Source organism: Nematolebias whitei, chromosome 1 (assembly GCF_014905685.2).
Source record: "Nematolebias whitei isolate Nwh7 chromosome 1, NemWhi1, whole genome shotgun sequence".
NCBI classification, from domain to species: Eukaryota; Metazoa; Chordata; class Actinopteri; order Cyprinodontiformes; family Rivulidae; genus Nematolebias; species Nematolebias whitei.
In genome coordinates, this window is record NC_056498.1 from 88,027,739 (window position 1) to 88,055,373 (window position 27,635).

At 40.6% G+C, this 27,635-nt stretch overlaps 1 protein-coding gene across 1 annotated transcript in view; it reads right to left on the reverse strand.

The window, feature by feature from the left end:
• The window catches only part of LOC119413951 (B-cadherin), a 55,036-nt gene that overhangs the window by 26,845 nt on the left and 556 nt on the right, over positions 1-27,635 (reverse strand). Inside the window, exons 2-9 of the mRNA XM_037681031.1 lie at positions 26,497-26,611; positions 16,000-16,088; positions 11,316-11,513; positions 10,679-10,819; positions 7,280-7,435; positions 6,526-6,670; positions 5,784-5,956; positions 4,588-4,716 (exon numbers count right to left, since the gene is read on the reverse strand). Coding sequence (XP_037536959.1) covers positions 4,588-4,716; positions 5,784-5,956; positions 6,526-6,670; positions 7,280-7,435; positions 10,679-10,819; positions 11,316-11,513; positions 16,000-16,088; positions 26,497-26,611 — 1,146 coding nt within the window. The remainder of the gene's footprint in view (positions 1-4,587; positions 4,717-5,783; positions 5,957-6,525; positions 6,671-7,279; positions 7,436-10,678; positions 10,820-11,315; positions 11,514-15,999; positions 16,089-26,496; positions 26,612-27,635) is intronic.

Below are 27,635 nucleotides of genomic sequence, written 5' to 3' on the forward strand. Positions count from 1 at the left end.
TGTGTGTGTGTGTGTGTGTGTGTGTGTGTGTGTGTGTGTGTGTGTTTAATTGCTCTTTTAGCTACTTTTGCCTGAACCTAACACTGTAAGTGAAACAAGGCATGTCTTGAGTTGCTGTAAATTATGATACAATACATATTTACTCTCTCATTCCAGAAAACAACAACAACAAACAACAACAGTTCATGAAGGACAGACATCATGAAGTGTCCGAACTGTTTATATTTATTTAGGTTACTGTGAGTGAACGCTGGCGCGTCTGGCTGCCGCTGCTCACCGGCTGCTATTTTTGTGATTTTTGTGAAGTTTGTAAAGAGTTTCTGCGCTGTTTGACAACGGACAGATTATGATGTGGATCCACAGGGTGTGTGTGTGGTCTGTCCTCACCTGGGCTGTTTTATCCATCGTCCACCACCTGGTGACTGCTCTCCTTCAGTACACCACTACAGAGCTTCTGCGACTCCGCTTCCACCTGGCTGTCCCTTCACCTGTGGCGCTTCACCTCCATCCGGACATTGCTTTTAATCCCCGCCGAAAGTACATCCACCGAGGGTCCCGGCGAAACTTCAATACCAATGACATTGACTCCGTAGAATCTTTTTGGTCCAGAACTCGTCGTCCTCCCCGTAATTCTGACAGGACTGTCAACCGCAGTGTGTTAGCCCACCTGGCTAGGTCAGCTAACACTATCGTCAAGCATCGCAATTCCAACATAAACTTCGGTCTTTTAAATGTCCGCTCTCTCACTGGAAAGGGACATCTCATCCAGGATCTCCTTCTCAACCGTAAGTTGGACTTTCTTTGCTTGACTGAAACATGGCAACAGCCCAACGACTTTGTTTCTCTCAACGAGTCGACCCCACCTGAGTTTGTTTACATCTGTCACCCCCGCAACCCAGGGAGAGGCGGTGGTCTCGCGAGAATTCATCGGAAGCACTGGAAAGTTCTCCCTGTCTCTGCCCCCCTTCTTCCACTCATTTGAATACACTGCATCTCAGCTCCCTGGATCTACTCCTACTATTTTATGTACTGTTTATCGACCACCAAAGCCAAATAAGGATTTTTTGTATGACTTTGCTGCTCTTCTCACTCATCTTTCTGTTCTCTCTCCCAATATGATTATTGTTGGTGACTTTAATATTCACATGGACAATGACAATAACCTTCTCACCAGAGATTTGACTTCCTGTCTGGATAGTTTTGGACTCCAGCAATACATCAAATTCCCTACTCATTCTAAAGGTCATATTCTGGATTTGGTTTGTTCTGGTGTCACCCCTACTCACTGCAAAGTCAATCTGTTTCCCACTTCTGATCATATGTTTATTTCTTTTGATGTAAATATAATAGCTTTGAAAACTTGTACTCCTCATGACATTACATTTAGGAAAATTAATTTTATTGATCCTGACATTTTCTCATCTGCTATATATGACCTTCCGTCTATTCACTGCTCTTCAACCCCTGATGAACTCACTTCCTACTATAATGTCAACCTCCAAAACCTTCTTAACACATTTGCTCCACTCAAACACAGATCTGTTTCATTTTCTCGTTCAGCACCATGGTTTACGTTCAACCTGCGTCTTCTCAAAGACAAGGGATGCCAATTGGAACGCCTGTTCAAAAAAACTGGACTCACTATACACAAAGAAATGTATAACAATCATATTTTGTTTAATAAGGACTGCATTGTCTCAGCTAAATCTGCATACTACTCTGGTTTAATCAGTTCTAACGAAGGTAACTCCAAGTCTCTGTTTTCACTGTTTGCCAAAATTACTAAGCCTCCGGACTCATTTCCCTCCCACATGTACTCTGCTGACTTTTGCAATTCTCATGTCCTTTTTCACTGACAAAATTTCCAATATCCACCAACAACTCAACCCTGTAAGAGCTCCTAACACTGAAGATGACCCCCTGTTTTCCCCGCTGCCCTCCTGTCATTTACTCTCAAGTTTCACTCTTCCTTCCATATCTGACGTAACAAATATTATTCATAAATCAAAATCATCCACCTGCCAGCTTGACCCTCTTCCCACAGTGTTAGTTAAAGCTCGTCTCCCCACATTAGTTCCTCTCATAACCACCATCATTCACTCTTCCCTTAATACTGGAATTGTTCCTTCTTCTCTGAAAACAGCTTCTGTCACTTCAATTCTAAAAAAGCCTGGTTCAGATCCTAATAATTTTGATAACCTTCGACCAATATCTAATCTTCCTTTTATTTCTAAAATCCTTGAGAAAGTTGTTGCCTCTCAGCTCCACTCACACCTCAATAAACATAATTTTTACGAACAATTCCAGTCTGGTTTCCGCCCCCACCACAGTACTGAAACAGCTTTATTAAGAATCACCAATGACATTTTGATGGCAGCTGATTCTGGTCTCCTCAACATACTCATCCTCGATCTCAGTGCGGCATTTGGCACTATTTCTCATGATATCCTCCTGAACAGACTAGCATCCATTGGTATCAGTCATACTCCACTTGCTTGGTTTAATTCATATCTTTCAGGCCGCACTCAGTTTATTCAATTTAAAACCCATTCCTCAAGTTTGTTTCCCGTTGCTGCAGGTGTGCCCCAGGGTTCTGTATTAGGGCCCCTTTTATTTATTATTTATATGCTCCCTCTTGGCCACAAATTCCGGAAATTTAATGTCAATTTTCACTGTTACGCAGATGACACCCAGCTCTACATTTCCTCAAAACCCAATTCATCTCTTCCACCTTCCTCCCTATCGGACTGTCTTATGGAAATTAGATCATGGTTTTCCTCAAATTTTCTTAAACTCAACAGTAAGAAAATAGAAGTTTTACTTGTTGGCACAGTCTCCACTTTAACCAAATCGCAGAGTTTTTCCATCAATATTGACAACTCCCATGTTCTTCCTTCCCCTCAGGTAAAGAGTCTGGGTGTCATACTTGATAATACGCTTTCATTTCAATCTCATATTAACTCTATCACCCGGTCTGCATACTTCCATTTACGTAACATCAACCGACTTCGTCCCTTTCTTACTCCTCACGCTGCTGCCATCCTTGTCCATAGCCTTATCACCTCCAGGATTGATTATTGCAACTCTCTTCTTTTTGGTCTCTCGAATAAGACTCTCCATAAACTCAAACTCCTCCAGAACTCTGCAGCTCGGGTCATAACTTGTACCCCGTTCAGAGAACACATCACCCCGGTTCTGCAGCAGCTTCACTGGTTGCCCATAGAAGCTAGAATAAATTTTAAAATCTTAACTCTCACGTTCAAGTGCATCCATAACCTTGTCCCTCCTTACCTGTGTGATCTGCTTCACATCTCCACTGCTTCCCGTTCCCTCAGATCCTCATCTGCCACTCATTTTATTGTTCCTTCTGCCCGTCTCGTCACCATGGGGAACAGAGCCTTCAGTCGCTGTGCTCCTCAGCTCTGGAACTCCCTCCCTCCTGTCATCAGGAACACAGACTCTCTTCCCTCTTTTAAATCACAACTGAAAACACACCTGTTTAAACAGGCATATTCTCTTTAACTTTGTTTTAACTGTTGTTTTATTGTGACTTATTTTTAATTATTTGTTGATTATGTTTTTATTAATTGCTGATTTTAATTGTTTTTGTAAGGTGACCTTGGGTTTTTGAAAGGCGCCCTGAAATAAAATTTATTATTATTATTATTATCATAGACACCACAGCAGCAGCTGTCTTCACTGATAACATCCTTAAATGATCATCACTGACATGAGGCCTCCGTCGATGGTTGAAGACGAAGGCTTCACTACAATACACTTTTAATCCAGGTTACAATAATCCACACTTTTAATCCAGGTTACAATAATCCACACTTTTAATCCAGGTTACAATAATCCACACTTTTAATCCAGGTTACACTCTTCCCTCAATTACACATTTTACAAAGTAGCTACATATTGTGCAGGTATAAAGATACATTTGTATATATTTTTGTGTACATTTGTTTTTTTTTAAGCTATTTGACTAACTTATTTTTTATTATTCAATATTTTACTAACAGAATAGTCAATATGTGCCTATGTGCGGGGTGTTTTTCAATATCACGGTCTTTCTCCTCGGTCAAGGAGAAAGAGTTTGATAGAATTTTTTTTGCCTCCAAATCCCAAACATGTGTCACTTTCATTACTTTTTGTCCGTCTAAACAGGTCTCACTTGTAAAAGAGTCTTTGAGGCTCAGTGTGATTTATTGCTTAAATAAAGTTAAATGACTGAAACAAACATCAGATGATGTACTTTGAACTTGACAACACTTTTTGGATCACCCTACTCGCGAATCTGCTTTCTCGAACATGAAAATCATCAAGTCCAAGAACAGATATACAATGACTGATGACCATCTGGTGACCTGTCTATGCCTTGCAACCACCTCATACTGCCCCACCTATAACTTCAAATGTAGATCTTTGTTCAAAAAAGGTTGAGCACCCTGCTTTAGACAAACCTCTACTAAACCTCCTTAGTCAGTAAATTAGCCAAAGTTGACAGAATGTAGACATGTTTTAACAAATGAGCAGACAAGCAGCTGCTGACCAACAACTGTAGTCCTACGTGTGTGTTTTACTTACAGAATCCTGTGAGAAGACCGGAGCGTGGTCATTGCTGTCCGTCACCTTGATTATTACTTTTGTAAATCCAGTCAGACCTTCACCCATAAGGTCTGCTGCTGAAACGTCCAGCTCATACTTAAGGTAATTCTGTTGGAACAAAGTGTGTGACAGAAGTCCAGGGTGAAACTGTGAAAGAAAAACTACTAAACAATACCAATAATGCCACTGTTGAGTAGTGGGTCATGTTTTCCCCTTTTGGTGATAGATTTTGTTTGTGCAGGGATTTTGGTTAACTTTATTTGGACCATCCCCCCGCCCCCGTTTTTTTTTTTTTTTTTAAACATAAAATACTGATTCTAGAAATAAAGCAGTCATTTACATGGGTTGCTGGTTCATTTCACATTTTTTGTTGTGGGTGGATCTAAGTGTGCAGGGTTTAGGACAGTTCATGTTTGTGGTATTCATTTCTCCCATTTATGAGAATGATTGACAGTGGTTCTTAAACTGGGGTCCCCTGGGGGGTCTGTGAGCAGAAGTAGTGAGTAGATGTTTAACAACCCATTAAATTACACCAAATTGCAGGAAATCACATGTACTTCATTTAAAATTTTCTGGGAGAGGACTCCTAGACCCCTGCACTACCCTGCCCACTATTTGTGTTCCGGCATCAATGGGTTTAAAAATTAATCCCCATTACTTGGTATGATTACTGTTATGATCCTATTCAGTTTTATGTAAAGAGTTTTGTGTAATAATTTGAATTGGCAATACATTTATGTTCATTATGTGAATAAAGTTTTAAGTGGTTTTTGAGAATGCTAATTTTTTCAAAATTGTAATTTTCTGAAGTTGAAATTAAACATTTTGCTAATTAAGTGTCTTGAATGAAAACTACCCCATGTTGAAAAGTATAAAAATTGCAATAACACTATTAAAGAACAGGTTTTAAGTATTTATGTTACACAAATATTTCCATTGCATTAAAGAGATAAATTGAAGAAAATATTTTAATAAACATGAGGGTTATGGGGGGGGGTCCCTGAAACTTTCTCCCCTGTACGGGGTCCCTGAACCCAAAATGTTTGAGAACCCCTGCTTTAAAAGGCACATTTTAGGCTGTACTTATGTTTTGTCAAACACTGCTGGATTAAAACAACAGTGCTAAATTTTGGGTGTACATTTTAGTCAATTTCTTTGAACACTTGAATTCTCACCTCTCGATCCAGCCGTGCAACATTGACCAAGATAAATCCAGTGATTGAATTGATGGAAAACATGTTCACTTCAGGCATCTCAGGTTTCTGGCTCAAAATGCGGTAGCGGATATCAGAGTTCTGCGTATTTTCTTCATCAGCATCTTTTGCCACAACTTGAATCACTTCAAAATCTTATTAAGAGAAAGAACGGTATTAATTTATAGATACTTTCATAAATTTTAAAATACGTTTCTTCTTTCGGCTGCTCCCTTTGTCAGGGGTCACCACAGCAGACTGTCGCACGAAGACTTGGCAGTTATTTTTACGCTGGATGTTCTTCCCGACACAACCACAGACCACCGAGCTACCACAGCCCTCTGTGTGAAGCAGAGAGCTGCTGTCTAGGGCGCCCGGAGGAGCCGATGGTGAAGGTTAAGGGCCTTGCTCAAGGGCCCAGAGTACGAGGGTGGAGGCAAGTGTGAGTGTTTCATCGATCCCACCCACATTTTTGATGTTATCTGTACCAGGAGTTGAACCAGTGATCTTCCGATCACAGGCCCACCTTCTTTAACCACTGTGCCACCACTCCCTCGGATTTTAAAATACATTTACCGGTAATTAAATAAAAATGAAACAAACTAAAAAGGGAGCATTACCCAGTGTAAAGATTTATTCATTGTGGTGTTGGTCGATTTGCCATTTTTGTTTTCCTATTTTAAATAAATACTATAAAAGGAAACATTTAATTTCACCAACGTACTTTTTTTTGAAGCCTCAGGAACCTGTGCGATGTAGGTGGACTTCTCAAAAACAGGTTTGTTGTCATTTTGGTCAACTATAATCACTGTAATGTCCATAGGTAGTTCTGCAATTACTGCGCCATCTGCCACAGCATGTGCTTGAAACTATAAAAAACAAACAAGATGAGCCACTGAAGACTTCAATCTATACAACACTCAAACAAACACTGACATTTTGATTAGAATAGTTAAGAAAACTAGTTGAAAATCAGATCAAATATCAAACGCTGATCGTCACAACCCTGCTTCTAAGGCAATGACAACATGAAGATGCATACAGTCATACAGCCAGAGTAGGTTTTATTAAAACATCCAGAAATTAACTTAAATAAACATCAAAGCAAAAACAAATGTAGTTGGTAAATATCAGGAAGTCTGTTGTAGAATATTGGAGAACAGAACAATTTTATCTGCAGGGAAATCTTTGTTTCAAACACTAAAAGCTTATTTAAAAAATGGGTAAAATAAAACGTAAACTAAAACATCCTGATGCATGCTCACTAAACTAAAACAGTTCTGTTAGTTACCCGAATCATTTTAAGATTAGTTTACCTCCTAAGGTGAAAAACTAAGTAGCTTTTTTGAAAATATTGAAATAAAAATACAAATTTGTCTGTAAACTGCTGTAATATGTTCAAGAACAGAACAATTTATCAACAAGGAAAACTGAAAAAAATAAACCACCTGTATGAAAGTAAGTAAGAACATGCTTACCATGTACTCGTTTTGTTTCTCTCTGTCGAGTTCTTGAGTGACGTACAGATTTCCATTATCTCTGTTCATGGTGAAAAGGTGAAGCGGAGGCTGATCAGCTCCTGGACCAGTGATGCTGTAAAAGATCTTCATCGTTTTGTCTAAATTGGAGCGGATCTAAAACAAAACAAGTAAAATAAGCAAAAATTACGAATACTAAAAAACTCAAAGGCAAAGACAAAAAATGTATTCCTATATGAAGTCAAAAATCCACAAAAATTAGAAACACTACTCCCTGATTAAAACAATGACTCATTTTAACCACATGACGGTAAGAATCAGAATCGGAATAAACTTTATTATCATTGCACCGAGATACGAGAACATGTACGTACAGTCGTCTGAAAGATGGACGGAGTGCACAAAGCTGCTACTATAAAAAGTGTGGCCCTCTTATTCTTATTCTGAATAATATTTTGCTTAGACAAGAAAATGAAGAAAAACATGGAGACACTGTATAAAAAAGATCACACCTTATCCTAGACAGGGCACGATTTGAGGCATCAAAAAAAACTACCACAGCAAGGCACCATAAATAGACGTGATACATGTACAGTGAGGAAAATAAGTATTTGAACACCCTGCGACTTTGCAAGTTCTCCCACTTAGAAATCATGGAGGGGTCTGATTTTTTTATCTTAGGTGCATGTCCACTGTGAGAGACATAATCTAAAAGAAAAATCCGGAAATCACAATGTATGATTTTTTTAATAATTCATTTGTGTGTTACTGCTGCAAATAAGTATTTGAACACCTGCCAATCAGCAACAGTTCTGGCCCTCAAAGACCTGTTAGTCCTCCTCTATAACGTCCACCTTCACTCCACTTATTATTCTAAATTAGAAGCACCTGTTTGAGGTCGTAACTGCATAAAGACACCGGTCCACCCCACACAATCAGTTAGAGCATTGAAGATGAGTCATGGCTGGGTCTTCCAACATGACAATGACCCAAAGCACACAGCCAGGAGAACCAAGGAGTGGCTCCGTAAGAAGCATATCAAGGTTCTGGAGTGGCCTAGCCAGTCTCCAGACCTAAACCCTATAGAAAATATTTGGAGGGAGCTCAAACTCTGTTTTTCAGTGACAGCCCAGAAACCTGGTTGATCTAGAGAAGATGTGTGTGGAGGAATGGCCCAAACTCTCTGCTGCAGTGTGTGCACACCTGCTGAAACACTACAGGAAACCTTTGACCTCTGTAACTGCAAACAAAGATACTGTACCAAATATTAACATTAATTTTCACAGGTGTTCAAATACTTATTTTCAGCAGTAACACACAAATAAATTATGTAAAAAAATCATACATTGTGATTTCCGGATTTTTTTTTTTTTTAGATTATGCCTCTCACAGTGGACATGCACCCGAGATGAAAGATTCAGACCCCTCCATGATTTCAAAGTGGGAGAACGTGCAAAGTCGCAGGGTGTTCAAATACTTATTTTCCTCACTGTACATTTAGGCCGGTGAAGACATTGAATTTTCAGGGAAGGTCTTAGCATAGACCAGAGCCCCCCTCTCAGCCATTGTCCAGATAAGGTGTCATTCATCATCAGCTCGGGTGAGGTTCCGTCACATGTCCACAGTCTTGGGGACGGGAGGGGTGAGGAGACAGACAAAGCATCATTGTTTTGTCTAAACATGCAAGGAGGAGTTGAGATAAGTCCCCCGTCAAGACCACAGTTTGGGTCAGACAGAACTCGTGAATTGCCGTTTCTGCATTTTAAACTCTCGCTGGTACATTTCTCTGATGGTAACTCCAAACAGCCGAATTGATTCCTTGCGCCCAAAGTCGAGCTCACAGCTTCTCCAAGATTATTCCCAACCATTTATGTGTACAGCCAAAAAGTTCAGTCCTGATAACAGCCTGCTCCAACTCTCTGCCGCAGCTCCTCATAATTCAGTCTGAGTGCTGCCAAGCTTCGACACAGCCACATGAATTTGTAGACCATCCTGATTTCACCAACCCAAACAGCAGAATCTAGTTGTCATCATGAATCCAATTTGTTTCCGTAGGTAGGAGGGTCCCCTCCTTACCCTGATTCCTGACAGGAGAAGTTGATCAATTTTGTTGAGAGACCAGGTGATCCTTCAAATTAAGAAGGTATGCAGAAAAAAAAAAAAAAAGAGGTTCTTTGAGAGTTCACAAGACAAGAGAGCAAGCAGGGAAGCCGGGGGGGGGGGGGTAAGATGGAACACAGGGAGACACGTCCGTCTTCACCAGAGCACAGAGAGAGAGAGAAAAAATAAAAAAGGGATGTTTCCCAACAGAAAGTCTGTGTCTCATCCATGCATGGTGTTCTTATTAAGTTTGTAGATTCTTACAAATACTTCAGAATTCTGGTCGATGCACATCTCTCTTTTAAACCACATATTGAAAACTTGATAAAGAAACTAAAACTGGGTTTCTTTTTCAGAAATAGATCTTGTTCAACTCTGAATGCCAGGAAATGCCTTGCAACCGCTACCCTCCTACCGGCCATTGACTATGGTGACATTATTTACATGAATGTCTCTGCCGGCTCTTTGCAGATGTTGGATGCTGGCTATCATGGTGTGCCAAGATTCATAACTGGTTGTAACTACCGTACCCATCACTGCACTCAGTACTCCTTGGTCAGCTGGTCATCATTATCTACACAGACTTTCATACTGGTTCATAATCTATAAATCCCTCCTTGGTCTGCTACCTTCTTATATCTCCTCCCACATGTCACACCATCAGTGCAGTTACAACATGCGCTCTCAGGCCATCATTACCTGCAGCATCCCCTTGGTGCGGACTGAACTGGGCAAAAAGGCCTGTTCCTACTCAACTCCTGCACCTGGAACACCTTGTAACAAGAACTGAAGTTGTCCTCGATTTATTTAAGGGGTTTCAAACATTTGATAATGTCAATGGAAGAATTAAGGCAGATATGTTCTTGTTTTTAGTATTTCACCCTGTTTTACAGCACCCTGATTTATTGTTTTATACACTACTCTTATTTTAACTGCATTTTACTGTAGTCTATTGTTATTATAGTTTATTGTTATTGTCTGTACTTTATATGTTCTGTCAGGAATAGCTCCCTCTTGTAAATGAGTCCTCGTGGCTCAATGAGACTAGCCTGTAGAAATAAAGGTTGAATGAATGAAAAGGAACAGATGGTTATTGTGTTAAACACCTGCTACAGAAATAATTGTTAAATGTAAAAATGATGTGCTCTGAACACAACTTTGAGTTTTCCAAGAAATGAGAAATATGAACATTTTCTAAACCAAAAAAACTTAATTTCTGAATGGGGAAAAACTGCAATAAACACCATCAAGAAGACCACTGGACACAAAAAAATCTGCAGGAACAAAGAGTGAACATACCGGAGCGATCTTCAGGGGATAGGGTCCTCTGTGGTTCTCGGAAACATGGAGGTGAGGGATCACCCACTCTCTCTTAATCCTTTTCAGCCCACTTGTCAACTTGGGGAAATGCAAGACGGGCACTTGTGGATCTGCTGCACTCTAAAGAGATCACAAAGAGATCAAACTGATGAGTGGGTTTTCAGTAAGTTTTATTAATGATTTTTAACTTTTTAACGAACACAAAGAAAACACAAGGTGATGTGTGAGTTTAGAAAAAGTTTCTCACTCTCCAAACAAAAATGCATCACAGGAATGAAAGAAACCTAAAAGGTTTCTTGGGATTCTTCAAGTTCTCCACAATTTTTGAGCTGCATCTCCTTCTTATACTAGTGAAACATTTGACAAATTCTGTTTTAGCCTAAATATTGTATCAGTTTTTAAAGAATAAGAACCATTTCAACATCAAAACAGCCAATAATCACTTGGGATGCAGTTGTCTTTTTAAACACAACCACACAGGGGCAGCATCTTGTAGAAAATCATGTCTAACACCAGAACACAAGCCCAGTCCAGTATGATCCTAAGAAAAATAACTAATTTATGATCCATTCCGTATTTGTTATATTTGTATCGTTCCTGTTATTTCTACACCCACCTCTGTGTCTGCAGTCAGATTGAGCTGCTGGTTGTGGTGATTGTGAGCTCCATGCTGATGCTCATCATTGTGATGGTGGTTATGATGATGCTCACGATGCAGCACCATGACAGGAACAGTCATTTTATGTCCTTGTGAGTCCCATGAGTGGATGAAGAAGTCCCGGTGTCCCTCATGAAGAACAATTGGTCTCTTTACCTGCAGGAAGAACAAAACAATCTGAAGTTGGCAACAATCTGGCTTTTTCAGTTCAATTCAGTTTATTTATAGAGCAAGTCGCAACAGAAATTATCTCAGGACACTGAACAGAAACATTAATTTAAAATAATTAACATTATTTATCTGAGGAGCAGACTGCTTTGAATTTAACTCCATCACAGACTCATCTTGAGCAAGCATGAAGGTGACAGTGGAAAGGAAAAACTCCCTCATGAGGAAGAAACCTTTAGCAGAACCAAACTCAGGACAAGCGTCCATCTGCTTCGACCGGCTGGGTTTGAGAGGAATTAAAATGACAAATCATTAGAATTTACAAAAAGCTACAGAAGTTAAAAAGATTTGATTTTTACTTTAATTCTTTTTTTTATTTTTTTTTACACAACTTTAAAAATTGTGTCTTCACCATCACTTAACATTTTGAAGATCCTTCATTACAAATTTACTCTTCATCTCTTTAAACATCTCACATAACTCAGTTGTCCAAGAGGAACAGTTCGGTTACACACATTTATCTACAGTATCTCTGCAGAAACTGCAGCAGAGTTGCTGAAAATGGCTTGTTCTGTACTAGGGGTGCAGAAAAAAAAAAAATTATTAAAGAATCTAGATTCTTAGTTCTGGCGATTCTGAATCAATTCTAAAGGCCCATAAATCAATTTTAAAATGTGTTTAGTCTTAGTTTACTTTTGTATTTATACATTTTGAATTGTTTATTTGATGGACAGGAGACCTGTCCAGGCGTCCCCCGCCTCTCGCACGGTGATTGTTGGATATGGGCACCAGTGATACCTGTGACTCGTAAAGGAAGAAGTGGGTAAAGATAATGGATGGATAGACAAATTAATTATTTGTTCCTAGATTTTTATTTTTTTTTTCAGACAAAGCCAGGCAGCTAAGCTAACCTAATAAATGTAATTTAAGTTACAGAACGTTCTGCACTCCTATATTTGTTCCTGATTTAGGTAAATATAAAATTATGCAAAAAGTTTTGATACAGTAAGGAATCTAAATTATTGTTTTAAACAAGTAAAATGGATGGTAAATGGACTGTACTTATATAGGACCTTTCTATCTAATCAAGATACTCAAAGCTCTTTACACTACAATCTGTGTCTCATTTACCCATTCATACAGCACTACTAGATCTCTACAAAGATAATTGAACAAATCATTCTAATGAGACTAATCAGAGCTTTATCACATTCATACACTGATGGGACACACATCGGAGGCGATGAGGGATTCAGTGTCTTGCCCATGGACACTTCGGCATGTGACTGCTGGTGGATTCGAACGCCCAACTCTTGCATTGGAGGACGACTGCTCTAACCACTCAGCCACAGCCGCCCCTAAGTGTTCCATTTGTTGACGTTGTTTATTTTCATCTTGTAAATTACATATTTTAAACAAAATTTGACCATTTCAATAGAAAAATAGTTTCAGAATAAAAATAAATAAAATAAATAAAAATAAATTTAAAAAAAAAAAAATCGATTTTGGATCGAATCATGATACCAAAAATCGGAATAGAAAGACAAAGACTCACACCCCTATTCTGTACCATTGGTTATAAAGTCTAAGCTGAAACTAAATGAAAAGAATAGCGATGAGAGATGATGAGGATTCCCTTTTCCAGATGACATTGCCTGGAGCCAGTTCTAAATGATACAATTTATTTTGGTTTATAAAATATTACAGTTCAGAAGAGTTTATGTGCAGACTTGCACAGGTTTTGAAATTTTGTTAAAGATTTACCAAATATGAATCAATATTGTTAAGACTGAAGTCTGTATACAAACCGGATTCCAAAAAAGTTGGGACACTAAACAAATTGTGAATAAAAACTGAATGCAATGATGTGGAGATGGCACATGTCAATATTTTATTCGTAATATAACAGATGACAGAGCAAATGTTTATTCTGAGTAAATGTAACATTTTAAAAGGAAAAATATGTTGATTCAAAATTTCAGTGTCAACAAATCCCAAAAAAGTTGGGACAAGTAGCAATAAGTGGCTGGAAAAAGGAAATTGAGCATATAACGAACAGCTGGAAGACCAATTAACACTAATGAGGTCAATTGACAACATGATTGGGTATAAAAAGAGCTTCTCAGAGTGTCAGTGTCTCTCAGAAGCCAAGATGGTAAGAGGATCACCAATTCCACCATTGTTGCGCAGAAAGATAGTGCAGCAATACCAGAATGGTGTTACCTAGCATAAAATAGCAAAGACTTTTAAGTTATCATCATCAACCGTGCATAACATCATCAAAAGATTCAGAGAATCTGGAACGATCGCTGTGCGTAAGGGTCAAGGCTGTAAAACTCTACTGGATGCTCGTGATCTCCGGGCCCTTAAACGTCACTGCACCTCAAACAGGAATGCCACTGACAAGGAAATAACAGAATGGGCTCAGGAATACTTCCAGAAAGCATTGTCCGTGAACACAATCCACCGTGCCATCCGCCGTTGCCAGCTGAAACTCTACAGTGCAAAGAGGAAGCCATTTCTAAGCAAGCTCCACAAGCTCAGACGTTTGCACTGGGCCAGGGGTCATCTAAAATAGAGTGTGGCAAAATGGAAGACTGTTCTGTGGTCAGATGAGTCACGATTTGAAGTTCTTTATGGAACACTGGGACGCCATGTCATCCAGACCAGAGAGGACAAGGATAGCCCAAGTTGTTATCAACGCTCCGTTCAGAAGCTTGCATCACTGATGGTATGGGGTTGCATGAGCGCTTGTGGCATGGGCAGCTTGCATGTCTGGAAAGGCACCATTAATGCAGAGAACTATGTTTAGGTTCTAGAACAACATATGCTCCCATCTAGACGTCATCTCTTTCAGGGAAGACCCTGCATTTTTCAACACGATAATGCCAGACCACATTCTGCAGCAATCACAACATCATGGCTACGTAGGAGAAGGATCCAGGTACTGAAATGGCCAGCATGCAGTCCAGATCTTTCACCTAAAGAGAACATTTGGCGCATCATAAAGAGGAAGGTGCGACAAAGAAGGCCCAAGACGATTGAATAGTTAGAGGCCTGTATTAGACATGAATGGGAGAGCATTCCTATTTCTAAACTTGAGAAACTGGTCTTCTCTGTCCCCAGACGTCTCTTGAGTGTTGTAAGAAGAAGGGGGGATGCTACACAGTGGTAAAAATGGGCTTGTCCCAACTTTTTTGGGATTAGTTGATGCCATGAAATTTGTAAACAATAGATTTTCCCCTTAAAATGATACATTCTCTCAGTTTAAACTTTTGATCTGTGATTTGTGTTCTATTCTGAATAAAATATTAGATGTTGGCACCTCCACATCATTGCATTCAGTTTTTATGCACAATTTGTTTAGTGTCCCAACTTTTTTGGAATCCGGTTTGTATTTCATAATAGGTTAAGTTTTGAAAATAGAGCAAATGTTAGTGCAATGTTAAAAAAACAAAAACTGTGAAGTCTGTATTTTATGTTAAGTTAAATGTTAAAGCACTATGGGAGGCTGAAGTTGGTTTGGTTTTGTATTCATACATTTTGAATTATTTCTCCGTGATGGACTGGAGACCTGTCCTGGTGTCCCTCACCTCTCACACAGTGATGGCTGGACATGGGCACCAGTGACACCCGTGACTCGAAAAGGAAGTGGGTAAAGATGATGGATGGATGCATGATTTGTTCTTAAGATTTAAAAAAAAAAAAAGTTTTTAGAAAAATCCAAGCAGCTAAGCTAACCTATTACTGGTAATTTAAGTTACAGAATTTTATGCACACGTATATTTGTTCCTATTTTTGGTATAAATATAAAATAATGCAAAAAAGATTTGATATAGTAAAGGACCTAAAATTATTGTTTTAAATAAACGTTATACTTGTTTACATTGTTTAATCTTTTCATCTTGTCAATTACATAACTGAAACAAAATTTATGACTATTTCAATAGAAAAATTGTTTCTGAATCGAAAAATGGATTTTGCATTGAATCGTGACACCAAAAAATCGGAATCGAATCGATTCGCCAGACACAGAGATTCGCACCCCTAGTTCGACTGTCTAAGATCCAATAAACTTCAGATTCCAGTGTGCTGTAAAATGTGCCGCAGACGTTTGCTGCATGGGTTATGTTGTCGTTTAAAGTTCAAACTATTAATAATGACAAAGTTGAGTTTTATGTTTCTTTGACGGTGATTTTGAATTTCTTTGAAGGCTAAATAAAAATAAAAGGTGAACATTAATTTGTACAGTTTTTTTAGGCTTTTATAATGTTTATATCAATATCCAAATTATATTGTTATTGATCAAAATTGAGAAATATATCTTGATAAAAGTTTTGGCCATATCGTCCAGCCCTAAACATATCTGACCCAAACTCCTGCTGATTAAAACACAGGCAGACGATACAAGGACCTGTAAAGAATTTTAAATTAACATTGAATCAAACTGCACAGGATGAAGTTTGTCACTCACAGTTAATACACCGTCTGTCTGCACCACAAAACGACTGTCATCAGTGCCGAAAAGAAATCTTGTGCGGTCGGTGCAGTCAGTGAAGCCAACTGAAAATTAACAAAATAATCAACCATTAAAAACATTACACACAAGCAGAAAGTATTGGCATTTTTAAATACATCCGAAGTGAAATTTTAAAATAATGACAATGGCAGATGGAAAGTTTGGCATTTTTGGATCAAAAGGTGGAAATTTTAATAATTTTATTCAGGTCTTTGACAGAATACATGACATTGTCTACAGACAACTTTGTAAAACTCATCTTTCAATAACAATAGAGTCCAAGTAGATTTGATTTTAAAAAGAAAAAATGTGGCATTCAACTACGGGCTGCAGCAAAAGTACCACAGTACAAGTTCTGTCATGACTGGGCTCAAATGATTCATGTTGCAGTAATACAGTAATTATCTCCACTGCATCCAGCTGCAACCAGTCGCTTAGACTGGGCTTTAAATATGAAGGAACTGGCTTCAGGCAATGACCTGCATTAGACCTTTTTCAGCTGGACCAGCACCAGAGAGGAAAAAAAAAACCTTTTTCATTAAGATTCAGAGCTGTGTGGATAGAAAAATCTCAATAAAATTTGGGGCAAAGCATTTTTGAATCAATACTTGGAACCAGCCAGACAAGACTCCCCCCACCCCCCAAAAGAAGCCAACCAAAAATCTATAGCTAATTCAGCCAACGTATTTTCCGCCGTACATTTCGCACCGCCATACAAGTTGCGCTAGTCCAAATATGTCTAAAAAAGTGGAAAACAAGTCGATTTGCCGTATTAGTCGTATCTATTATGAATCACAGCTGACGCGTCGCATTTGTTACGCGTCACCACATACAAACCAGAAATGTGGGCCGGTGTGCCAAAAATCGATTGGCTGCCAAATGGCAGCCACGGGAGCATGCACAGGAGAATTTTAACAAGAATTTAACAAGATTAACACTTAAAACACTCATTTGTTAGCTCGACTTTATAGTAAAGGTGTGTCTCAGTTGAACTTTTACGTAATAAATGCACCTCAGGTCGTTTTCACACCAGATAGTCCGGTAGACTCGGTTCGGGACCAATATTCATGAGCTTTTGTTTACATTTGAGCTGGTGCGTTTGCATTCACACTGCACTGTGCAGTCGAGTCAACCTGTTGAACCAACCTATTCCCCCGCTCGCCTGTGGGGGCGCTGCACCAAGAACTACTGAAAGAAATGACACAAAAACCTCTGAAGACACTTCTTCTGGAAATAAAAACAAAAACAAAGTGGCATCAAGTTTTAGCAGTTTTAGGAATTATATTTTGTCATTTTTCAAAAATGGACAGCATGAGCAGAAGATAAGATAGAAGAACATGGAGAATATTGTTTTTCCACACAAGGCAGCTGATGGCTCCATATAAGGTCAGAGAAATGTGTGTTTGTTTACCCTGCGGAGCGGGGCCCAGTCTGATTACATTCACACTGCACTCGAACCGCGCTGGAGTTCGCTTCTACCGGATCGAGACCTAGGTTTTAGCCCGGGCCAGAGTTCGCCTTTTTGTTCCGCGACAGAGTTCGATGGCGCGTTCACACCTCCCCAAATGAACCGGACTTTCTAGGAAAATAAGCAAGAGTTCGATTAAAGCGGACTAAACAGGGCTGGTGTGAATGCACCCTCAATGGTCAAATTAGCTGCATTTCGCCAGGACGGTGCAGCGAAATGAAGCCAATTTGATGGTTGCGCCAGGTGAGCTGGACGAAGGTGGCAGGCTATGACAAGCCGAATGTGTCATGAATAGATACTTTTACCGATTACATGGCACAAAGGTGTGCACTCGTCATGGCACTTGAGTGACATCTAGCGGCTGAAAATGGTAGTGTTCAATATTTTCCATGTCAGAATGAATGAAAACAGTAATATCTGTCAAAAATTGGGTTGTATAAATAAGTCGCTTCAGCACATAAGTCGCAGGGTATGCAAATTAGGCAAAAAGGTGTGACATAGGCTGGAAAACACGGTAATTCACATTTATACTTAGACAAAACTGAATTTTTCTGTGCATTTCTTTTTTAAATGTGTTAACATTCTATTTAATGTTTTACTGTTGGCCTCACTTCCGTTTACAAGAGTTGCAAAAAACAAATTTTGATTTATCTACAGAAGTACAGACATTTACATCTTGACTCCTACCTCATCAAATCAGAGAGCTGCTCAAACAGGAAATGATTCGTTATGATTCAAAGAAAACGAGCATAAAAGAAATTCAGCATCCAACTAATTTTTCTTAATGGCAGCCAAAGACAATATGGTGATGAGGTCTGTCACTTATCCACTGAGTAAATAAGGAACTTAAAACATTACAACACATTCTGGGTAATAGCCTCAACCCTAGTAACAACTATAAGTAAACAAGAAGCAGTGGTCCAAGTGAAAGACCAATTATGTAATATGATGAAAAAACACCAAAAAGACATTTAGTTTTATGGCAACAAACTGTCACAGGACGTTAAGGCTCATAGTTACTCTCATCTCATAACTCTGGTACATTCTCATCTTTAAAAATAATTTTTTGGTCTGTTGCCTTCATATACCTCCTCCTCCATGTCACAGAGTGAAAGTAGCCATTTGCCAGTGTATTAGCCATTACTACTTTTTTCTTACACTTTGTACCCCACAGTTTATATGCAGGAGTATACTGAAGTATTTTTTGTAATTTTCATAAGCTATATTTTTATATTTTGAAAGACTTCCTGCTGTCTCTCTGTAACTTTCTGCTGCTGACTAACATTTTTCTTTGACAGAGCTGGGCGCTCGTGGCTCCCAGCACCCTGCCCTTCTTGGGGACAGGCGTTTGTGACACACAGTGAATGTCCTCAGGTAATCAGATGTACCAAACTTCTTGCTCACGGTTTCAAATTCCTACCATAACTCCACCCACTCTCTCATGTGACCAGAAGTCTAACCTCAATGACCAATGAGGTACTCGAGGACCATTACCCAAGATAGATGTGCATTAATTTCTTCAGCTCGTTCCCGTGTTTTTAACATACAGTATTTTGCACTTCATGCACAGACCTGTTCATTTGTTCAGCAATAATGGAAAACGCACAGAGAATTTATTTTGATGCAGCTTTCATGTTAAAAGCGATCGGCTGTCTAGGAGGAAACAGAGCTGCTGCCCGAAAGCTTTGCATCAATGCCTCGATGGTCGGGCATTGGAGACACAAAAGCAGTCATCTGGTACATGTTTTTATAAAAAAGTTTTAGGGATGCACAATATTAGATTTTTGGCCAATATCCCGATATGTTAAAACGGTTACATACTGTAACCCCAGATTCTATGAGTATAGGCATAGCCCTTTTAAGACTGTCACTAGTGGGTTTATCCAGTCGCGCTCAGTGGTGCACTGAAAACTTTAGTTCACGCCCAACTGCTGTGTGTGGGCCTCACCCCCGGTCCATATAAATTACGGTGAGACCAAGTAATCGGCTCCCAAATAGATGTTTTTCTTCAGCCATTAGGAACCAGTGAGGCCCAGAACTTAAAGGGCTACGCCTATACTCATAGGTTACAGTACGTCACCAACGTTCCATTTCGTATAGGCTTTGCCCTTTAAGACTGTCGCTAGTGGGTTAAAGGCGAAGCAGGATGTAGTCTATGCCTCATTGGGTCCATTCAGACAACATGAAGCACCTGCTTGCACAAAAAAAAAAAAAAAAAACATTTCATCACGCAGCCTTCTGTGTGCGTAATTACGCGCTGCGTAATTGCATGCTCCGTGCGCAGGAGCGCACCGGAGAAAAGATCTCTGGTGAGGAAAAAAGGGCTGAGATAACAGATCTGCTGATGTGAATAGGAACAACGGAACAACAGAGGATACAAATTGTAACAGTGTAACAAACAGAGCAGACCAACAGCTCCTCAGGATGAACCGGTTAATAACCATAAAATCAGCAGTCGTCCACTCCCAACGGTGGGTCGTCTCATGGGCACAATGAGAACTATAATTGACACTGGGCGCCCTCCTGTGTGGCGGACAGATCCACTGCTGCTCAGCCAAAAACTTGCTCCAATCCGAGAAATCAGCTCGGGATGGAGGCTCCAGTCTCTGTGGCGGGGACCACCCCTCAACATTATATCCACTCGCCTGTTCAGGAACGCTGGGAAAGTACACTGTTCTGATGGGAGAGCAGGTTTTTGTGTGGCCAACACAACAGCGGTTTCACGATACGCAACAGTTAGGCTGAGCGCACACTTCCCTGACGGTATATGTAAACTGCCGTCACTTATTGTCTGTGTGGATCAGAACATGCTGATCCCGCAGCAGGGGCAAAATGCTGAGTCACGTTTTCGACCGTGAAAAACATTCTAGCACATTATGTAAAACGACATGTGGTCCAGCCACTGTGCTCCCACTGCTTGGGACAGAAACATTCCTCCCAGATCGACAGGAACGCATCTGTGAAAAACTGAGACGTGTGACGTAACCCTGCTGATGGGAACTCCCTCAGACAGAATGAGGGGGTTTGACACGGCGGAGCTGAGCTGACAGAGCTTCGGCTCTCAGCTGTGATAAACGGGCTCTCATTGTAGTTGAATTTAGCTCTACTTCCAGATAAACAATCATCTGGGACGTTTTGGTCTGTGCGACAGCTTTCTAACTGGACCGAGCTAATAAGAGCAGATCCAAATAAAAAGATTTCTCATTCCTGCCATGTGCAACGACTGCAGAGCCGTCTCCACGCATTTCGAGAACGTGCGTGGGGCATTTCAGAATGATGGAAATGTGAAAACATGTGCTCTTCAGATCTATGGAGGTGAAAACCAGTCGTTCTGGTGAAGTTCTCCAGCAGCTGTTTGTCAGCATGTGGAATTGTCTCCCCATGATCGAATTGCTGAACATGAACAGATTGAGAATGGATCTCATCCCTCTGGTTTTTTTTTTTTTTTTTTTTTAAATCAGAACCAGGAAGTAGCGGGAGGAAAAAAAACAACGTAATTTCCTCTCTGTTGGGAACTCTGGAAATAACGTTTTTCAGTAGAAATTCCTGGACTTATGACTAGAGAGACAAGCTCTGTTCTAGAGAAGACAGAACCGTCTCTATAATCCCTCTGAACGGTGGGGATTGGGCTGCGAACTGCAGCATGTAAACCCTGCTGATCAGACGGTCCGTCCATCTGTCCAGGGAACACACTCGCTGCCACTCTGAGTAACGCTCGGACAGCGGGCACGCATTTTGTGTTGTGTCTTGTTTCTCATCAACATCAACCAGACTAAAAAACCCTTACTGCCATCACTCGCTCTGGAGATTCTCCGGGGGAACCCAATGGGAGCTCCGACAGAAAAAAGGGCTGTATGCGTGCCTCTGTGCTAGGCCCAGGCTGCGGTCTCGCATAGAGCCGAGGTGAGCCGGCACGCACCGAGGAGAGGCGTGAGCGCTTTCTGAGTGAGACGCCGTTTCGGTGGAGGCTGCAGCTGTTGTGGAGAAACACGTTTACTCCCGCTGCACTGTGAGTGGGCAGAAAACAACAGAAATTAAAAATGGGCTCTGGCTGAAAAACGAGGGATTTTACCGGACTCTGTCTGCTGAAAAAACAGGGCGCCGATGGCTGGGAGCGGTGTGATCGCTGACGTGGGAAGATCCGAGGTGGCTGAGCATCTGCTCGGCCACTCGTCTTCCATCACTACGCTCCCCAGGAGGGAGGGGGCAGCTCCGCATCGCCTTTCTCTGAGGAATCATTCGATTCATTGCATGACTCTGCATCAAGAAGGCGGTGGCGTCGTCCCGCGCATAGCGTCCCACCACAGAAAAAAAACACTCAGCAGAGCTGCTGCCAACAACGCCTTTTTCGAGGGAATCATCCGATTTAACTCGAGAAAAAGAAAAAAAAACATGTTAGAACAGGCGGTGGCGTCATCCAGCGAGTAGCGGCCCATCCATCCATCCATTATCTTTACCCACTTATTCCATTTTGGGTCACGGGGGTAGCTGGTGCCCATGTCCAGCAATCGCTGTGCGAGGGGCGGGGTACAACCTGGACGGGTCGCAAGTCCATCACAGGGACACAGAGACAAACAACCATTCACTCTCTCACTCACACCTAGGGACAATTTAGAGTTACCAATCAGCCTAACATGCATGTTTTTGGACTGTGGGAGGAAACCAGAGCACCCGGAGAAAACCCACGCATGCACTGAGAGAACATGCAAACTCCACCCAGAAAGGCCCCTGGACCGGGGTTTGAACCAAGGACCTGCTCACTGAGAGGCAGCAGCTCTACCAGTTGCGCCACCGTGCTGCCTCGAGTAGCGGCCCTCCACAGAAAAACATTCAGCGGGGCAGCTGCTAATATCGCCTTTTTCGAGGAAATCATTTAATTACCGCGAGGAAAACACACGTTAGAAAATGCGATAGCGTCGTCCAGCGGGTAGCAGCCTACCATGGAAAGCACTCCTCGGCGCTTACCTTGAACAAGGCTGCTCGTCTGCTTCTCCTCGGGCAGGAAGAGCTCACCGGGACAGTCGGAGGTTGGCATGGAGGAGACCCAGCCATCCTTAGCAAAGGTTGTGCCGGTCAAAGTTGGACAACTTTTCCTTCTTCGTTCTTCTGACAGTGCTAACTAGCTGGCTGAAGAAAAAATGGGAGCCGATTACCCGGTCTCACCGTAATTTATATGGACCGGGAGTGAGGCCCACACACAGCAGGTGGGCGTGGACTACAAAGTTTTCAGTGCAGCGCTGAGCGCGACGGGATAAACCCACTAGTGACAGTCTTAAAGAGCGAAGCCTATACGAAATAGAACTTATTTGGCCAATAACTGATGCCAATACTGATATTGTATACATGTTCCGTTGTCATAACATAGCCCTCTTATTTGAGCTTATTTGCTACAAAAATTGTGTAACAGCTGTAAGAGCTGGTGACATATATTCGGTAACAGCCATATGCATAGCACTTTAACTTGTATTAAATGAAAAGTGTTAAATGTTATTTATTAGCATTAGTCACCTGCAATGCCGTCTCATTGTGGAGGCTTGTTCCAGGTTCCTAGCTGCAGTGTGGGATCCTCTGCACTCCTGTGCATGAAGGACACCCTTTTTAAGTTCAAACTTCAAAGTTTTTGTCTATCCATTGTGCCGTAAGACTAATCATGCTAACGGACTAACATGACGTCCAAATGTCTGTGGTAAAACTCACCCAACAAGTCGTGCTATCGGCTATTAGCTTCTCAATGACGTCGGAAATGACTGCTTGTAACTCGGGTAATGTTACGTCGGAAAAATATCTCTGGGATGATGTAGCGAGGCTCAACGTAGTCCATAAATCTTCGTAATCCAACATCCTCACCAAAAAAAAAAAATGTTTTAATGGAATGGTCGATGTCCGATATTGAATTTTAACGCCAATATCGGCAGATACCGATAACATGCCAATAATATCGTGTATCCCTAAAAAGTTTTTTAATTAATTTTGTGCAACGTCTTTCTGTGTACAGTAAATATGTGTTTAAAATACTGGGACCTCATTTTAAACTCAAAAATGAACAAAAGCGGAGAAAAAGGAAGGAGTCTTTCCCCTTACATCATGAGACAGCAGCGAGAGGTGGAGAATTTGTCAGATTTATTTTTAAAGCAGTCAGTCAAGACTGATACATATTTAAATAAGGTTTTTTTTTTTACATCTTTCTGTGTACGGTATATACACATAACTTTTTAATAATTTCAGTTACGTAGGTGTTTGACATTGACACCGTTCTGTCCAGTGATTATGCTTTAAATATAGTTAATGTTCATTTTGAAAGTATAATGGTTGTAACCATGAGTCAGAGAGCGAAGCTTCATGAAGACTTGTGACAATCACACAGTCTCAGCGTGTGTATCGCCATCTGCTGGTTGATTCTTATACTACAAGAAAGCTGCAGATTGTTGTAGCAGGCTGGGGGCACAGATCCTGATGATGAATGGAACGGACTGTACTTGTATAGCACCTTTCTATCTAATCCAGATACTCAAAGCACTTTACAATCTGTGCCTCATTTACCCATTCATACAGCACTCTACTAGATCTACACAAAGCTAATTGAACAAGTCATTCTAAAGAGACTAATCAGAGCTTTTATCACATTCATACACTGATTGGACACACATAGGAGGCAATGAGGGGTTCAGTGTCTTGCCCAGGGACACTTGGGCATGTGACTGCTGGTGGATTCGAACCCCCAACTCTTGCATTGGAGGAAGACTGCTCTAACCACTCAGCCACAGCCGCTTGATGAACGGTGGATGCCCGCGGCTAAATAACCAGAGCGTCTTATTTATGTACAAAATAATGATTTCTCTTACATTTTGTGCCTGCTACTTGGAGACAGGTGCGTTCTGTAGCCCAAGAAATACGGTACATGCAGTGTTCCATCAGTGCGGACTGAACTAGACAAAAGGGCCTCCTCTTACTCCGCTTCCATTTCCAGGAATATCTTGCATAAAATTCTGAAGCTCTCTACCTTGAACTCTCCAAGTGGCTTCAAACACCTGATAAATTCATGGCAAAAACCAACGCAGACATGTTTTTCTATTTAGTGCAGCATGGTGGTGCAACTGGTAGAGCTGCTGCCTCCCAGCGAGCAGGTTACCCTGTTCAAATCTCAGACCGGGGGCTTTTCTGGGTGGAGTTTGCATGTTCTCTCCGTGCATTTGTGGGTTTTCTCCAGGTATTCCGGTTTCCTCCCACAGACCCAAGAACATGGATGTTAGTCTGATTGGCAACTCTAAACTGTCCCTAGGTGAGAGTGAATGGTCGTTTGTCTCCATGTGTCCCTGTGATGGACTGAGACCTGTCCAGAGTGTACCCTGCCTCTCGCACAGTGATTGCTGGACATGGGCACCGATGACTCCTGCGGCCCAAAAAGGAAGAAGCGGGTAAAGATAATGGATGGATGGATATATCACTTTATAATGTAGCAGTTTGTTTCGTTTCTTAGTATCGTACTCTTCTATTTATTTTATAATTTATATGCTTTTTAAATTAATTTTACTGTTGTCATCTGTGTTCTTTGTTTAAATCAGGTCTCTCTTGTAAATGAATCCTCGAGGCTCAATGAGACTAACCTGTAGAAATAAATGGTTGAACAAAATAATAGTGTTTAAAAAGTAAATCTGCACAGGATTTCAAAGCGTGCTCCTATGATGTTGACAGATTCATTAATGGTGTGCATCGTCTCTTTTTACCATGATTATACATCTGAATAAAGCAAACCCAAACATAGATCAGAATATACATACACCAACACAGAAAACTTGTTGGTTGCTGTTCTGTGGGACGACCGCCTGTACTAAATGTCTTGTGTACTGTTAACACTCTGTTAAGTTTCAAAGTTAACACAAACAAACCTGAGCACCCAAAATGGACCCGCGCCAGGTTTTAATGACTGTGGAGACGTTACTGCACTCCCCGTCTGAGCTACAGGTAATACAGATTATTCTGAGCGCTTTCAAAGTTTCTAGTAGAAATGTGTCGCTCACTGACCGGTTTGCTTCCCAACATGCTAATATTATTAGCATTAGCCAGGCGGAAATATGTGAGGTAGACATAGGTCGCACATGCACAGTCAGGTCAGTTTTTCATGACTGGAAAAAAATAAACAGATTAAGTGTTTACATGCACACTGTTCAGATTATGTATAAACCACCCGTCTCATTCTGATTACAAATTTTTCTGATCAAGCTGAATCAACAAAGAATAATCTGAATGTGGCGTTTACATGACATTTTTATTCCGAATGGCCGTTTAATCCGATTACTTGTGTCCATGTAAATATAGCTCGAGTTTGTTGCAGGGTCTCAGACTGAAGGTCTTTTGGATAAAAGACGAAATGTTTCAACAAAGAAGAATCCTTACAGGACCTGACTTAACCTTGTGAATTTTTTCTATGATTATTGAGCATGCATCAGGACACTGTTTAAACAAATGTTTATTTATACAAAATAAGACTAATAAACAAGCAGGATGCACTCAGTACTGTCACATGAAATGCTAGTTTGTCATTCAATGTCCTCAAGATCACAACTAAGATCAAAACTATTCTAATACTGTAGAAAAAAAAAAGAAAACCAACAAAGACCAACTAAATGTTTGAAAAATAAAGAAACCATTAAAGCGCTTCAGCTATGACCCTGATCCAACTGCTGCTTCTGTTTTGAGCGTCTTCCACCATTTTAAAAGCCGAGCCTGCAGAACAGGCTTGGGAACATTGTTTGGGCCCGAAGTTGAGAGGATGGGAGGGGTGTGGAGCCGAGTGCAAGCCGAGACCTGAACTAGTCCCAGGCTGATTTCACTGTTAGCCTGCCTGAAACAAAAGCAGCACTTTGGGTGTAAATGACCAAACCTTTCCATATAAAAAGCAACATTTAGCACATGAACATCACAAAGCCTTTCAAGAATGCGCGTGCTGCAGAGGGGGTGAGAACAGTTTCAGAGCTTGCTCATACCTCTGCCCAGTCTTGTGCCTTGCCTCAGGTGCTTTCTGCTCACTTTAAATATCAACGAATCTGACTCAAATCCAGGAATACATGATGACTCCTTTTCAGCCAGTAGTGGTGAGACCTGGGAGGAGAAACAAGGGTCAATAAACCTGCTTTTTAGTCTACATTAGGTATATTTGAACTTTTATTTAGGAGGAAACAGCTGTTCACTTTTGAAAAGTGGATGTGTATGTTGAAACCTTCAAGTTCTGGACTATTTGACAAAACAATGCAAGATGAATTTAATAAGTTCTTAACATCACATCAAATAAAGCTGTTTGACAGTTTGGAACAGACAGGTAGGCCAATAAACTAGCCAGTATTAGCCTCTTGGTGTAAAAAAAGTTTTAACTTACTCAATTTTAGAGATATTGACATAAAATTAGGTCTGGTTGTAGAGACTGATCATATTCTGAGTGCTAACAGATTGCACAAGATTTGTTTATAATTCTACCATTAACTACTGTATTTGAAGTTAACTGTTAGCAAAAAATCTCAACCACTGTATGTATTTTAATGAAACGGTCTACAGCTGGTCAACCTTTGAAGCCAACTTGAATAATGATATTTATAGTACAGCTAATTAAACTTAAAGCAGACTCTAATGGCTCTAAATCCAGTCAGTTTTAAAAACATTGTGCTAAAGTTTGGTGTGGTTGTAGCTGAGAGTCATTCACAAAACTTACTGCAAGATCTTTAGGGTCAACCCTTTTTGTCTGGAGTTGAATGGAAACTTTCAGTGAACAAGCACTGGATGCACATGTTTAACTCTAGAACTCATTTATCTGTTTTATGAATAACTGCTCAAGTTTAACAACTTTGTTAAACACACACGAAAAAAAACTCATTGTAAATTAACAAATCAATGTCCTGACTGAAAACTGGAACAAGCCATAAAAATCCATTATTATTATAAAAATTATTTGGCATTTAATCTGGCTGGCCTCGGATTAGTTTCACTTTTGGGGCCAGAATTTTTCTTTACTTTAACTCTTCACCAGTATGATGTGTTCAAGTGTCAGAGTCTAGAAGTCTAATTAGTTTATGTTCTGCTCATAACCAGTTTGACAAGACTGTCAACAAGGAAGAGGGCCGGCAATGGAGGA